General features: G+C 38.4%; 1 protein-coding gene across 1 annotated transcript in view; it reads right to left on the bottom strand.

The window, feature by feature from the left end:
- Positions 1-16064, bottom strand: part of LOC108236117 (meiosis inhibitor protein 1) — a 58300-nt gene extending 42236 nt beyond the window's left edge. Inside the window, exons 1-10 of the mRNA XM_025006032.2 lie at positions 15902-16064; positions 15582-15739; positions 15268-15391; positions 11922-11972; positions 11146-11219; positions 9572-9677; positions 5519-5728; positions 3216-3394; positions 2426-2540; positions 1804-1923 (exon numbers count right to left, since the gene is read on the bottom strand). Of these exons, the coding sequence (XP_024861800.1) occupies positions 1804-1923; positions 2426-2540; positions 3216-3394; positions 5519-5728; positions 9572-9677; positions 11146-11219; positions 11922-11972; positions 15268-15391; positions 15582-15725 (1123 nt within the window). The 5' untranslated portion in view covers positions 15726-15739; positions 15902-16064. The remainder of the gene's footprint in view (positions 1-1803; positions 1924-2425; positions 2541-3215; positions 3395-5518; positions 5729-9571; positions 9678-11145; positions 11220-11921; positions 11973-15267; positions 15392-15581; positions 15740-15901) is intronic.
- Between the last annotated feature and the right edge of the window lie 107 nt (positions 16065-16171).

Here is a 16171-nt window from a genome sequence, read left to right as displayed (position 1 = left end):
AAGACCTCTGGCCTACCATCACATGATTATTAAAAGAGCACAGAGACTCAAAACAAAGGCTGCACTTCCTTTGACTGCTCAAGGGAAACAACGTGGAGAGGAAGCTGCTGGTGGCGTTCTAATGCGCGTCCTCTGAGAGCGTCCTTATTTATCTTCTTATAGCTCAGTGTGGTTTGTGAGGTGAACTGTTACAGACAAAAAGACTCTGCGAACAGTCATTAAGCCTGCAGAGCATCATGCATCAACTTAAAAAAAACAAAAAAAAACCCCTCCTTAATGATCCTTTCACGCTGGTCAGCGCTTTTCTGAAGTCCTGCCTCGTGTCGACATGGCAAAGCTGCCAAAACATAAACCATCAAGCCTACGGTCTCTTCCAGACAACTACTGTCACACAAAGAAAATAAAGAAAAAAATATGTTTACTATTATTAAGCTATACATGCATTATGTGTGCACTTTAGGGGATGCTTTTATTATATTTTATTACAGCTTCATACTGCTTGATGCTCTTGTATATCAAGCAGTATAGATTTTTTTAAGAACAAGTCGAATGATTTATTGCAACTCGGAGAAATCATTTTTGCTTTAAATAGTTTGTGCCTGCTGTGTGGTTTGCATGCACCTTCTTTAGCACTTGTCATTTTAAAAGTTTCCTCAGATTGCATTATGTCTCTTTGCAACTAAAAAACGGCGATATTTGGTATTTCTCTCCCTCGCCTCTTGCAGAGAAAATCTCTTTGCACCGCATCAGAGGGGGACGATCACGTGAACAATATTCTGACATAAAGGCCTGAATTTGTGGTTTCTGATTACTTTCCCCAAAAAGGATAAAAGAAGGTAATAATCAAATTAAAATATTCTGTTTGTTGTCCATTCACTCTTGCTAAAGTCCTCAGCCCAAGCCTTTTACATAACATTGGCATTCTTGTCAATATTTGTTTAAATAATTTGTGACATTTGTAAAACTGCTAAGTGTAAAGCTGGACTAATGCCACATACTAGCAAACCATGATGCTGAAACTTGGTTGAAATATGGATGTGATAGATGGAAAGGACACAGATTTCAGCACTAAAGAGTTAATTCAAACTTCCTGCTGCTGCCAGATATTTACAGTGAAGACTGTTCTTTGAAAGTTTTTGATGGCCTGTCAGTTAATCAATTATCCCTCCATAGTTACTCATCGTTAGTTATTCATACATGCAAACATATAAAATTATTCAGAAAAACGTAGACTGCTTTCTCATCTATCTAGTCCCTTTAACCCACTGACTAAAATATTTTGAAAAAGGCCCACTGCCATCTTGGTTTCACTGCAAACAGGTTCTGCACAGGAGTGATAGTTACTGACCGCTGCTGAAAGGTGAAAGGGCGATAATGTTTGTCTCACTGTTGTGTTAGCAAAATATCTCATGAACCACCGGAGGGATTTTAATGAAACTTTCAGGAAGTAAACACCTGATGTATATCTACAACTGATCAACTTTTGGAGTCAACCCAATTCAACATGGCTGCCACAGCAAATTGTCTTTAGCTAACACAAAAATGGATGTAGCTTTTTAAATACGGAGGTAAAATTTGGTGTGGCTGTAGCTGACAGTCATTCTCAACAGGTACTCTGAGCTCTAACGCTTCTCAAAAGATGACAAAATTTTGACCAAAACATTTCTCATCATAAGATGATCTTAGTTTAAAACTCTGCCATGAAAGGCGCCAGGCGGTACGCATTCCTTCAAAGAATGGGTAGGTCTTATCTTCTGGGGGACAAATTTGTGATCTGTTACCTCTCTTTGTAACAAGTCTCACCATAGACGGTGTGGCACTGAGAGAATAAGAGCGGATCTTCGGTTAGTAGCACCAAACAAGCGTAAATGGACCACAGCAGCATCTCACTACTACTGGAGGCCAGACGGTCGAACAGAAATCCTGCAAGAAATGCAGACACAAAAAGAAACAAGTTTGAGAAACTTCACACACAAAATGAAAGTAAAAAATAAAGACAAAAGTAAATGAGCGGGAAATTATGCTTTGCAAAGCCGTCAAGAGGATAAACCAGATATTTATATTTGCTATTTTTTTCTATTAAGTTTCCCTTTTTTAGTTTTTCGTCATGCCTCCACTGACCGAACGTTACTGATTAGTACTTGTGCTGGTACTCTGTGTTGGCAAGTACTCAAATGTACATACTTGTACTCAGTTTGAAAAAAATGTTAACAGAGACATGAAACCAACATGAAAAATAGCGTAACTTTAAAAGGTTGAGAAAAACAAAAACGGACAAAAATAAATGTAACACAAACAAAAGGAAAAAAAAATAAAAAGACAGCAGACAAAGTGATTTGCAGGAGACAACTCGAGGAAGTGAGCAGCTTTAATTACTACCATATTCCTCCTGCGGTGTGTGTGTGTGTGTGTGTGTGTGTGTTACCGGGTAAATCGGCCTTGATGAAGACAGAGCTGTACTGACTGGGAGAATGAACCAAAATAGCAGCAACGCACTTAGCGCTGGTCACCTGCAACGTCTCCTCACCACTCAGCAGCAACTGAAAGACACATTTTGTAAAAAAAACAGAGAACTACAATCAATTAATGAGACCACTGGCAATTAAATACTGTAACACTGCTAAGATAAAAGAACATTTGCTCACCACTTTGAGTCAAACTACATTGTCAGTCTTGAGAGTTTTCAATTTGGTTCGCTGTTTTTACTCTGAATGTGAAAGAAGCTGTCATATATTAACATCCTAAGCCTGCTGGTGCAAAGTCATGGCTACAATATTTATAACAGCCGTTCACAAACCAATAAGTGACATTATAAAGTGTTTGCCCATTAAATTTTACGCCATCTATGATCCGGTGTTGGAACAGATTCAAAAAAGCACAATTTATTTGACAGAGTTAGTTATGTATTGGGAGAGGATTGTTCGCTTTCGCTTATTATTCATTAAGAGTTTAATTTCACTCCAACAAACCACCCACTGCTGATTGAAACAAATCCACTAACGTCATGAGCTGAGCTGTACTTTGAGGCATCCAACAAAATGTAATCTGCACATTGATTTCCCAGACATGAAACACAAATATTTGTCTAGGGTAAAAGCCCCAACTAAATCCCCGTTGAAAGGCACATTAATCCGAGACTAGAGCATTTTGTTATGATTTTCACCCGTGTGAGAGTTCAGGTCTTGGGTGTGGGAGCAGGATGTTTAGACAGAGACCTTTTTCAGCAAGAGAGGCAGGAGGCAGTGGTCAGCAGGCTGTTGCTCTTGGTTTTGGACGAGGATCTGGCTGTTGTTGGCGAGGACGTCCTGGTTCCCATCACACATGACCTGACTGCCGGGGCTGTTCATCAGAACTGGCACGGCCTCATCCAACCTGACCAGCTGCCAGAGGAGACCTAACAGAGGACAGACAGGGTGTTAAAAACTCACGCAAAAAAAAAAAAAAAAATTTTAAGTTTTACATTTTAGACTCATCTTGGTGGTGGGAAAAACCACAAAGAGCATAAACTGAGGAAACTTTCTAAAAGGATGCACGAAAAAACTCCCTGTTTCTGTTGTGCAAAGCTGTGATTAGTTGTGGCAAATAAAAAGAAATGCAGGTAAGGCTCCAGATGCAAGTGGGTGATTAAAATAAATAACTTTATCTAACGAAACTAAAATCCCGCAGAGCCAAACAGAACTCCATTCAAAACAACAGCATAATGAGTCAACACATTAAATACTCTCCTGAAATAACTTCTGTTCATTTGCAAGTTAACGAATAACTTTCAAATATCACATCAGATACTTTCAGCTTTCACTTTGAAATAAAAGCTTCGACGAGGAAAGCATCCACAATGTAATTTGTAATCTTTAGAACACAAAGGCATAGTAAAGTATATGAATAAAATAAGACAGGCCTACCAAGTTCAAAATTAAAGCAGGCAGATTTATAATAAACAGGTTACCTTAAGCCATGATAGAAACGCAATTCTAATAGAGAAGAAACTATGAAATATATTCATATATTTATATACTCTGCGATAAAATCCAGTCCAGATTAAATTCTTCATTCAAATTCCTGAGCTCGCTGAGATGATGTGATTTTCAAGGTGAATAAAGTTTACAGAAGTTGAAGCCAAGTTTTCTAAAGAAAAAAAAAGGGATTTTAATATGAAAATAAAAGGAAAAGGATGGGAATCTTTGTGAATTGTCTTAATGCTGTATTTGACTCAAATGGATGTCAGTAAATGTTCAAATTGCTTTTGTCCAGCCATCCATTTTCTTTACCTGGTGCCTATCTCCCTGGACAGGTCGCAAGTCCATCACAGGGACACATAGAGACAAACGAGACAACCATTCAGCCTCTCACTCACACCTAGGGACACTTTTAGAGTTGGTATTGCTTTTGTGAAAGATAAAAAAAAAAAACAGGTTTTACAAGCAAGTTGTTTTATCAGCTTTAAAAAAAAACAACTCAGTGTTTGGGGCTAAGGAGATGAACTGCTGCAGTTTTAAAAGCAAAGTGTTTTCATCGTCCTCTTTAATATTTGATTTGGGCTGTAAAGAGGACTCTCACTGATTACAGCTACATCTAAACGCTTTACACTAAAATCTGATGTAAAACAGTCCTGCAGCTCTGTGCATCACAGCCATCTCCTGAAACAACACTGATACTACAAACGTATTGTAATGTAATCCTTCAATATCTGTCTCATCAGCTCTTCGGCACCAAATGTAGACCTCCAGTCTGGCTGTCACCAAAACCCACATTGGCAGGCTTACTGTTCTTATTACTCCAAACTCCTACAGAATAACAACACTTTCATCTCAGACTAATCCCTCCTCTTTTCCATCTAAAGAAGGCTTAAGCATCTGGGAAATAAAGCCACTCCACTTATTTATTATTAAACAAAACAAGGCGTTAGACATGCCTTCAGGGAAGTAATGCGTAAAAGGATAATAAGAAATCATCCTAATTGTCTCGCAGATATTTGGTTGAGATTTCGTTTTATAGATTTATTAAAGCCTTTTCCTTTTCAGCTCTCACCTAAGCACTTGTCTGAAGTTTCTCTCCATAAATCTAACGTTTCACACTTGTGTAAGCAAAGCATACTTTACAGAGCTCCACAAGTGCAAACCTTTACAGTAATTGTGGAAAAAAATCAATCTCACTTCAGTTAAAGCATTAGTCTCGTTTGTGCTCAGTAAATCCAGATGAGACTCTTGTTTCGTTTGTCTTTCCGAAGGGTACTGCTGCAGAATATTGTGCTTTTAAAGATCTTCATGAAATCAGTAAAGTTACAAATCCTAACTCTACACAGATTGAACCACAACGATTTAAAAACCAGCAGAAAGATTTTGGAAATAATATCTATTTATTAGATCATTCTGACCTTCATTTTCTTTATTTACGATTACTTTGTTAAACCAAGTCATCTCACATAAATGAACATAAATACAAACCTGATTTTGGGGGAGCACATACCGTGCCCAGCAAGGAAATAAGTGAATGGGAAAAGAGGGATATTTCTTCTCACCAGCACAGTTTTTAATGAGCTGTCCTGAGCCAGCACTGGCAAAGGTCTGCAGCAGCAGCATGCACAGTCTGTCCCTAATGGCAACGGGCAGGGACTGGGCTGCTGCGTCTCCAGATGTCCCCAGCAGCTGAAGCCACACAAACACGACTGAAGTCTTCAGCGCCTCATCTGGGTAAAGCCAGGCTGAGCACAGGTGGTCCAGCAAGGGCACTGGTGGACAGACACGGGAGGGAAATGAGTCCAAGAGCTTCTACGTGAGAAATATGACACAAACTGACAACGGAGGATGTGTGAAAACATAAAAGACGCGAACATGAAAGCAATCAAATCTTTTCTTGTGGCTTCGGCGGAATTTTGGTTAAATTTCTGTCGCGCCTGAAACCAATCATGATGTTTTTATGAGCTACGATCAAAGTGGATGAGATTTTAACTTGGTAAATTAATGTTCCAGTTTTCTAGCTTGGAAATCAACCGAATCTCCAGGTGAAATAAATCTGCCTTAGAAATTCAAGTTGGTGCAGGTGTCAAAACAAGTTAGTGGGGAGGAAGAAAAAAAAATGTAAAAGTTAAATAAAGCCAAATGAGATTTTGTGAGCATCTGTTCATAAACACAAAGCAAAGAAAAAGTCCTCAAAACATTTTTAAATACAAATATTTTATACAGGTAATCGCATTAACTTCAGAAGCTTGGCTGAATTACTGCTCTAAACATTTCTTCCAGATAATAGCATTGTTGCTTTGTACTGACAGTCGGCATACAAGCCGCCTGCTGCTCGGAGATTAGTGATAGCACTGACAACACAAAGAGCTGCGACGGCGCTCGCAGCTTCTCTCATAACATTTACAGATGGCACTAAAAAACAAGTCTCAGCTGATTTAATCAGGTGCTTCCTGTCACAGAAGACAGTTTAAAAAGACTGTTTTTTTTTCATGAGGTTTTTATTTGTTTTCGTCATATATATTTAGCTCCAAAAATGACGAGGTCAAACCTTGGCTGACCAGCTGCAGGTAACCCGGCATATAAGAGAACAAATGCAGCAGGGTTTCAACTTTACATGTGGGGGAAAAAAAGAGAGAAAATAATCAAACCAACATGAGGAATGAAAGTTACCATGAAGATGAAAGAATTTTAGAAAGACTGTTCTGGAAAGAATATAGACAGTGTCAGAGAAAGGGTGAACGAGGTACAAAAGACAAACAACAGGACTTTGATTGGAGCAGGAGTTTCCTCTCAAAGCACAGCACACACACACACACACACAGACTTCCAGGTGTACCGTCTACCAGAAAAAAAGTATGATTCACTCATGGGGAGAGGGATGATGCAAAAGAAAATATTAAGAAGACGCTGTTTGATCTGGAGAGGCTGAAGGTGTGGAAAGTCAGATGACGAAAGAAAATACAAGAAAAAAGGGAGATCCATGCTCACATAGTCATAAATAAGGATAAGGGGATACAGAAAACGAAGACTACAGTGCAAAAAAGGTAATATACGGTGAAAAAAGATGCTGCTTACAAATTATAATGTGCCTCAAAACAATTAAACAACAGAAAATCGCTCCACAGACCTGAATTATTATAACTTCTATACAGCTGGATCCTCTAACAAGACAAATGGTGTTATCAGTGTAGCTTTTAAGTTGTCTGAATTCACAAGCTAAAAATAATTAACTCACAATCTTTATAATTGAGACAAAAAGCTGCTCTGAAATCAATACAGAACTAGTGTCTATTTATTTGTGCACATAGGGCTTTTTATTGTCTTTAACTTTGTGAAGAAAATCGTTTCCATGATTAGCGGTAAGTCAAAAAGTAAAAACAGAGACGACCTTAACGCACGTTTTGATTTTTACCAAAGAAAAAAAAAATTTTTCATTTTAGCTCATCTGTATGCAGATGAATGACCAAGTAAGGCATGGTAAAAATCAATGCGACGCAGCTGATAAGAGATGAGGCAGGGGAACGGAAAGATGGCGCAGTGACAGAAACAGACATAACCAGTGTTAAAGTGCACGGCCGCGCTGGAATATGAAGAAGACAGAGGAACGCAGACTCGTTAGGCGAAGAAAACAGAACGAGATGACAGAGTACGCGAGCCGAGCAGAAGCCCAGCTGCTCCGTTGAGCAGATCAAAACCCACGTGAAGCAAGGAGAGGCCGCCAGACATGTTTGATTAAACCAAAATAAATGAGGCGGCCGAGATGAGAGCCAGGCTTTTCAGAGGGAAGGAGAAGTGGATAAAAGGGCGACTCCTCTGCGGACCGAGGATGGAAATGCAAAACTGTTGTTCACCTGCACCTCTTATAAGACCCGAACACAAGCGCATTTAGTTTTGCCGTTGTTTGCAGGTTCATTTTTATGTTTGCTGCCCTGTGACACGGTGTGCGCTGCCATCTTGCTCTTGTAATCTTGTGATTTGCTTTGTCCAGTCGTTTTCTGTTGTTGTGTACACATCACTTCGCAGAACTGAACCAAACCGTTCTCTGACTCTTTCTTCGAAACGCCCAGCTTCTACTGTGCTCACAAGCAGATCACATTTTTTAATGTTGCCTTCCCCTCAGTGAAAACAAATAAAAAGTAAAAAACCTTGATGTTTTTATACCTCTGATTTTCAATTTTTGCAATAAAAAAAAATTCTCTTTTTTACAAGGAATGCCTTTAAACTCAGATTTTGAAGTTTGAATATCTAAAGATCTCAAACAAGAAATAATTCCAATTTACTGTTCTCTTTTTCCTCCCTGCTCTTTAATATTTTCTTTCCCCTTCAGCTCATTAAAGTGTGTTCTGTGCGTCCACTTTTCATTCAAGACCTGAGGGACCGACACACCTTCAAGTCACAAAAGACAGAGAGGAAAAAGATAAGGAGAAAATAAAAAGGCAGAGAAAATGGGATTTAGAGGGGGGGAAAAAAAGGAGTAAGGGGTTAATCGTATAGATAGACAGGCCGACAGCGAATCTGAGAAAGAATGAAATCTGTTGGGAGCTCAGGGTCTGTGTTGTCATTGTCTTGGTGTTGTCGTTAGTCCAAACAGGACCACGGGGACTCGCTGAGCGACATGCCGCTGACAGACGCACACAGTCAATAATGGCAGCCCACATCTTATATAAGCACCTCGGCAAACCACCGCAACCCGGGTCCGCTCAGGAGAGCGCGCAGTAGATGGACGCATGGCGCAAGATCAAAAGATTACAACGTCTGTGTTTTTGGAATAAGGCACACTTGTGTTCCTAAATGTGAAGATAAGAACGCAGCCGTGATAAAAAAAACAAACACCTTGTGACACACACAAGTCTGGAGCTGATTAACAATGCCTGCTAATAAAGAGAACAATTGGCTCAATGAGGACGGACGTCATGCAAGTGCTTGAGATTTAATCAGCAGGTGTGCGAGGTAAAAATGCTGAGATGCTTCATTTCTCTCCGTCAATATACCGCATTATAGAATCTCTTCTAGATATAAATCTTTCAATGTGTCTACATTTATTTATGAAGTTGCAGAGAAAGTCTTGTTTGAACAAGAATATGTAACTTTTGTTGCTGCTATGGAATTCCTTTAGAAAGTCAATAAAGGCAACTAGATTTAATTGTTTGCGTACTTTCTTGTGCTACATAAATAAGAGAAAAGTAAAGTTTCTGTTTTCTCTCCAGATGCCAAAGTGAAATAAGCATTAACACAATTACAAGCTGCTTAAAACCTGACCCCTGCATCATATTTGTGGATACTCCACACAACCCCATTTCCGCCTTTACTAACAAATATCATGATGGTAACAGTTTCTCATAATAACAAAATTAATCTATCCTTACTGATAAAGCCGTCACTAAGGATAAAGCACATAGTCCAGACCTGAGAGAATTAACAAAGTAAAGGGATTTGGTTAATATAATTTTGATTTTTTTTTACAAAGCAACAATGACACAAAGGTGTTTCTTTCAAAACAGAATTAAGAAATGTATCCTTTCTCATGTGGACTGAAGTGTGAATGCTATTAAAAACTAGAACCATCTTTAAATCTGAGCCTGTTTTAAGGTGACTGAGTTGCGGGGTCTCACCGTACTGAGTTACGAGGCTGTGAGCCACGTTGGGGACTGTTTTCAAAAGGTTCCCCAGGAAGTTGAACGTAGGCAGGAAACGCTTCACATTAAACTGATCACTCAGCTAAATAGAAAAAAAAGAGACAACATATTAGATTTATAGCAACGTCAAAAACCATCTCTGAAAGAACTGAACACAGACACATAATTAAAAAGTTGATAGGTTTTCTGTACATTATAATATAAATAGTGCTGTACAGAAACAGATCATTATTTTTACACAGAGATACTGTCAAAGTCTTTGACACTTATCTCAATTACATCTTTTTTAAAATACTTTATTTTGAGCAGTTGTAGCTGAACTGTAGTCAAGGAAAAAGAACTACATCTACAGTAACAATCATACCTTTTACTGAGAAATACAAATATACAGTAGCTGTTTTTTTTTTTTTTTTAAATCAACCACATATTTACTTACAGCCTAACAGAGATTACAACATTTACCCTTATGCATAACAAAACCCACACAGCCACATAGCTTTCAAAATACGCAAATTTTCAATATTTTAGATTAGAATTTTTGTCTATGGGTATCATCTATGATAAAAATAACCACTAAATACACATCATTCACTACCAAAAGGTTACAGCATAATTTGTTATAAATGAGCAAAATCAGCAGTCACTTTATGTTGCCAACAATTATGATTTGTTTGTTTACATTTGAAGGCTGATGAGTTCACTTCGGTCAGTCTCGGACTGATGGATATTGAGTCAGTAAAATAATCCCCGGATGTAAACAGAGGACTAATAAGTATGGACTTGGTCATTTTTTTAGGCAAAAAAAATAAAACAGGCAAAAGTCCTAAATTTATAAAGCAGTTGCTAACATTAGATCTCACGAAGACAAAAGTGATAAATTATTAGTCATATCAGTATTGCTCTCTCTGTGTAAAATTTCTTTACATTCAGACTGACGTTATAATGAATTAGTTCAGATCAGCTTTTTGGGGTTTTTTTCCCCAACAGGTTGTTGTTGTGCTGTATTAATTAGCATTGCATGAGTAAAGGGCAAAATAAACAGATTATGTGAAAAGCATCAAGAACTATAACTAAATTTTTGCTTAAAATAATCATCTCTATCTAATGTCAGAGAACTTTCAAAGAATGATGGCAGGTCACATTACAGTCACAAATAGGTAGGGTGGATAAGATAGAAACAGGTAATATAAGTGTCTAATTTATTTCACTAAAACATTTCTGCTTATTTCTTGATTGTGGATCTATTCTAGAGAGGAAAAACATGATCTTTGCCTGATGTTAAACCTTTATGTATTCATCAAAATAACTACTTTTTACTGGGTGAAGAAGGATGCTACTCCACTATCATCTCTCCCTGAGGAGAAACTAAAGCAGCAAAAGGAAGACAAGCGCTCTGTCAGTTTACTAAACAGCCCCCTGAGGATGATGCTGGTTACAGCACTGCTGTTAAAAATTTAGAGATCTCGTGTTTCTTCCTGTGCCTGCATTTGTATATGGGCTGGGGGCATGCACTGCTGTGTCTGTGTATGTGTTAAATATGTTTGCCTTACCTGTTTGTGTATCTCGTCCAAAACAAAGTGTAAGGGCAGTTCATTGTGGAGCTCTAAAAGCAGCTGAACCAGCACTGATACAAACAAGAATACATTAGTGTACAGACAACAAAGATAAAACAAAGAGAGGCGCTCATTAAATAAACAACACACACATTAAGATCATGCTTTACAGAAAATATGTTAAAGTGTCACAGCAGAGACAATAATATAACTATTTCATTAATATTACATCTGATGTGTAAACTGCTTTCAAAATGTATTCCTATCTGTGCAAACAAAAAGCATCAAAGTTTAACATTTTACAAACTTACACAACTAGACTCCAAGGCACTTTGTGACAGCAAACATTAAATTACTCATTCATCTGATTTCTGCACTGTGAAAGGCTGCAGAGAGCTTGAAAACTCATCTTGTCTGAAAAGCCTGCATTATTGAGAGAAACAGGTCTGCATATACAGCAGCTGGCTAAATAAATCATTGGATACAAAGAAAGAAAAAAAACAACATTTGAACCACGCAGAAAGCAGAAGTGAAAGATTATCAACACGCAAAATGATGTCATCGCCTTCGAGATCACCTCAGTCACTGGTGGCGACAATAACTGACTCCGGCGGTGTGGGCGAGCACACGTAACTTACAAAAAGTCCACGTCCGTGTGTGTGTGGGTTAGTGTTACGTGTGTGTGTGCATGTAGTATGTGTTTCCTCATAGATGTAAACACAAGCTGAAAAGCCAACAGACACTATCCAAACCACAAAAGGCGATTTCTTCACCTTGGTCTGCCTTCTCCACAGTAACCGGGTCCTCCACAGTTTGAAGCATACCTGGTAGAGGGAATGGCGCAGAAAATATTTTATTACAAATTTCACACGTTTTCTGTTTTGTAATTAAAAGGTTTATTGTAATTTGTAAAAGAGGGAAAAAAGCATCCTCTTATTAGAACATTATGAAGAGCACTTCATCAGACCTACACACAAGGTCAGTCTGCCCACCATCTTTGAATCAGCTCCAAAACCGTCTGAGTTTAAAGAAACAAAGTTTTAAATATTTAACATTCACAAACATCTGGATGTAAATGTTCACTGATGATTCTGTTACTGATTCGGAGAACTGCTGCGCAATCTTACAGAGTATGGCATGTGACTCCTTCTAGTTTTCATCGGTTATAGTTTTAATGACCTTTAATGTTTTTTAAGTTGTGTATTTCAGTGCTGTTTTAAGCTGCTGCCTGTCTTGGCCAGGAAACGCTTGTAAGGTTTCAAATCCTTTGTTATAACAAATAATGATAATAAATGATTGCAGAGTAAAGAGTTAAACACACCTGTATCCCTTTACTCAGGGCTGTAACCCCAGAGTAAAGTATAGACCACATTACTACACCAAAAACTACAAATAATGACAGCAACGTTATCTGCAAAGGAAGATTTCACATCAGGTTGCTTTCAAACTTGTTTCTTCATGGATACTTGTCCTATATAAAAGGGAACAGTACCTGGCATACTGTGCATCTGACACCGGGCTGTTCAATTATGTCCAAAATTAATACTGGGATTATTTTATTATTATCAACATCAGTTATATCACAAAACACCAAGCCGTAGGAACTTGAGATGATTTGCAGAGATCGAATTCAATTTTTGTTATTTGCAAAAGCATAATTTCATCATAACTTCTAAAAGAAATAAAATAAATATATAGTACTCATAAATATGCTGCAAATTTTGTGTACAAGTATATTCATCCATCCGTTTTCTTTACCCACTTCTACTTTTTGCGTCGCGGGGAACTGGTTGCTATGTCCAGCAGTCACTGTGCGAGGGGCAGAGGACAGGACAGGTTCCCAGTCCCTCATAGGGACACATGGAGACAAATGAGACAAACAAACATTCATGTTCTCACTCTCACCTAGGGACAATTTTAGAGTCACTAATTAACCTAACATGCATGTTTTTGGTCTGTGGGAGGAAACCAGAGTACCCGGGGTAAACCCAGGTGTGCACAGGGAGAACATGCAAACTCCACACAGAAAGGCTCAAGGTCAGGAAGTGAACCTGCAACCTTCCTGTTGGGAGGCAACAGCTCTTACCACTGCCCCACTGTGCCACCCTGTACAAGTATATATTGTATATAAATATAATGCTTATTAAAGAAATTTGTGTTGGCAAAATGGCCTTATTTGATTGGCCATTTAGCTAGTTTTGTATGAAGTAGCAATAGCTGAGATTGTGTGTCTCTGCCACTGCTTTTTCTGCGGGTCGAAGCAGAAAACTCTGGGAGCCACTGTTCTCATTACTCTAAATTTGTTGCATTTCATAGACCAGTAGTCTCATTAACCAAATATTTTTATCACTGACCTTTTTTAAACCGTCCATCATTTGGACAGATTAGAGCATGGGGACAATGTTCTGCAGGACTCAGTAATTTACTGCAGCACTGCCAATGATAGTCCCTCTGTACGAGACCTGCTGAATGTGCATTTTTGTTAGTTATTGTTTAGGTTCACGAAGGCGTCATTGCTGACTTTGGCAGTCACGGTATATCACTATCTGGGTACTGACAGCAAATTAAAGGGCAACCAACTAAAGGCTTTGTGTAGGGTCTGTGGCAGCTATAGGACTCACAGAAAGGTGCAGCATTGCTCTTGATGCATTAAGATCAGGATTTTTTTCAGAAATCCTTAAGTGGTGCTAGCATTCCAGTTTCCAAAGTGGCACCAGAGCAAGGTTCAGTCTTCAGATCAAAATTAAAGAAGCGATAATAAGCTGTCAATCATCGAGCACAATCACTGAGTCACTGTGATTTAAGAAGCACTGGATTCGTTTTTGCTTTGTGATATATTGGCGGAGCATACTGTATGTTTTTTATTATCAGTCACTCCTGTTCATTTAATTATCTGAGGCAAAAACTGTCATTAGGATTATAATTTGATTTAATATGCAGTCCAAGCCTATAAAACAAAACCGCTCATCTGGTTGCAGCTTGTATTTATAAGGTTAATGTGGTCTATTCATTCAACCTAAAACAACAATCTTTTTTTTCACCTCAGATTTAATGTAACTGTCAGGAAAAATCAGCTTCGTACAAAATATGCTTCTGGTTATTTGCAAAGATCATCTGAAAATCATTTTGTTGATGTTATCAGTCCAAGGATGGCAGGCATGTTTTATTCCATAATGATTAATACACATAAAAAAGAGTGAACCTCGTGTCAACTCTATTATCTGTCTAGAATAACTACATTTTGTTGAATAATAAAACTGTTACTGCTTCCTACTGTTTAAGCAATGCGATAAAAATAGCTGTCAACATTGTTTAGTATGAAAAGCTGTAATATAACTGCAGCACAGTAATGAAGCTTTCCCAGAATGTGCAGCATGGCTCAGTTATTTGTGGCTTTCTCCTGGTTTTAATAAAAGTATTGTGTAATTCAAACTGTTTTTGTTGCTATCACAGCTGAGGTTCCAAGCGAGCCAAACTCGTGCCGCAGAATGACACCAAAACGCAGCTGACCGTTTCCTGGTGAGACAGAATCAAACAGCTTCTCTGCAGCAGTGCGCAAACACTCATTTAAATCTAACAATTTACAGTATATTTATCACATTTGTGTACAGGGACTGCATATTGTGTGCATTACTAATGAATGCAAAAGGGTTTTATTTAACCATAAGTGTGGATCAAGAGATATATCTTGTTGAGATCTCTAACAATCACTTGTTTTCATTACACTTAAGCATATTTGGACAATACCCACCCTTGTTTTCCTCCTAAGGCTGTATATAATTTTGGATTAAAGTGTCTGCTACATCAGACATATTGTGTGCTAACACAATAAACACAGAAGAAAGCTGTGTCTCACTGCAGCTTCACACCAGAACTGTACTGTACAATGTAAGGGAAAATGCCATGATGGACTCACCTAGTACTAATTAGTTCCAGGAAGTGGTAATATTACACAGTAAAGCTCAATCCAGTAGTGATGGTTAGTAGTAAATGGAGGTTCTGTACACCTAACAACTTGCAAAAGAAGCATCAGCAATGAGGGACTATTTCTACCTCTGGAGAAATCATTCTTGCTAGACTCATCTTTCCCGTCTATTGCCCTGATGCATATTTTCTCACCTATTAGTGTAATAACAAAATGCAGAGTGACTCTGTGGTCCTGTCTGAGCAGCTCCTTCAGTGGTCCTGCAGAGCTCTTCAGCATCCCACTTACACCAGACAAGGCGAAGGACTTCCTCACTGACTAGATAACACAGGCGCAGAATGTAAAGAAAAACACACGGGAGGATTTAAAAGTGGAAAAATAAAAGAAAAATGTACCTGTGACGAGTCGACTCTAAAGCGTTTCAAGAGGATAACATCCCAATGTAAGGGTTAGCTTTAGGAGGGGAGTTTATAATACTATCAAGAGTTAAAAATTGTGTTTTTCTCACCGCGATTTCTTCTGTCTCGATTATTTCGATAACGCAGGCCAGGCAGAGCAGCAGCCCGCCTCCCTCTGCGGGCCGCAGCCGGACGCTCCATTTCAGGTCGTGTCTGAAGTGAACCTTTTCATACACAATATCCGGGCTGCTCATTGTTGTTGTTTTACCTGTGGAACAAAAATAAATAAATAATGTTAGTAATAATAAAATAGTTCCAACGATTATCCTGCAAATAGTGCAGGTGAATACAAAAAGTGTCTACTGTTTACGACTAACTTGAATAACGTTATCGCATTAATTTACAAAGCTTACATTATATTACAACTTACTTGTAATGCTTTTTAAAAGCAACGTTGTTACATACTCTCGCTTCTAAATATTATTTTTTCTGTTTTAATTCCATAAATTACGTTTATCCGGAAAAACGAATTAACCGGAAAATTCGTGAATGACTCAACTAACCAACGGTTAGGCTAGCTTTAGCATGCTAGCTTTGACGGTTGCCTCTACGGCGCGAAAAGTCAAAAGTCAAAACTTTATTAGCAGCAGGAGGCCAAACAGAGAACAAAACACCAGCCAAGGATGCTAAAGTTCCTGTT

This window comes from Kryptolebias marmoratus, linkage group LG12 (genome assembly GCF_001649575.2).
Source record: "Kryptolebias marmoratus isolate JLee-2015 linkage group LG12, ASM164957v2, whole genome shotgun sequence".
NCBI classification, from domain to species: domain Eukaryota; kingdom Metazoa; phylum Chordata; class Actinopteri; order Cyprinodontiformes; family Rivulidae; genus Kryptolebias; species Kryptolebias marmoratus.
The sequence above is the reverse complement of the archived record's forward strand: the minus strand, read 5'-3'. Positions and strand labels throughout refer to the sequence as shown.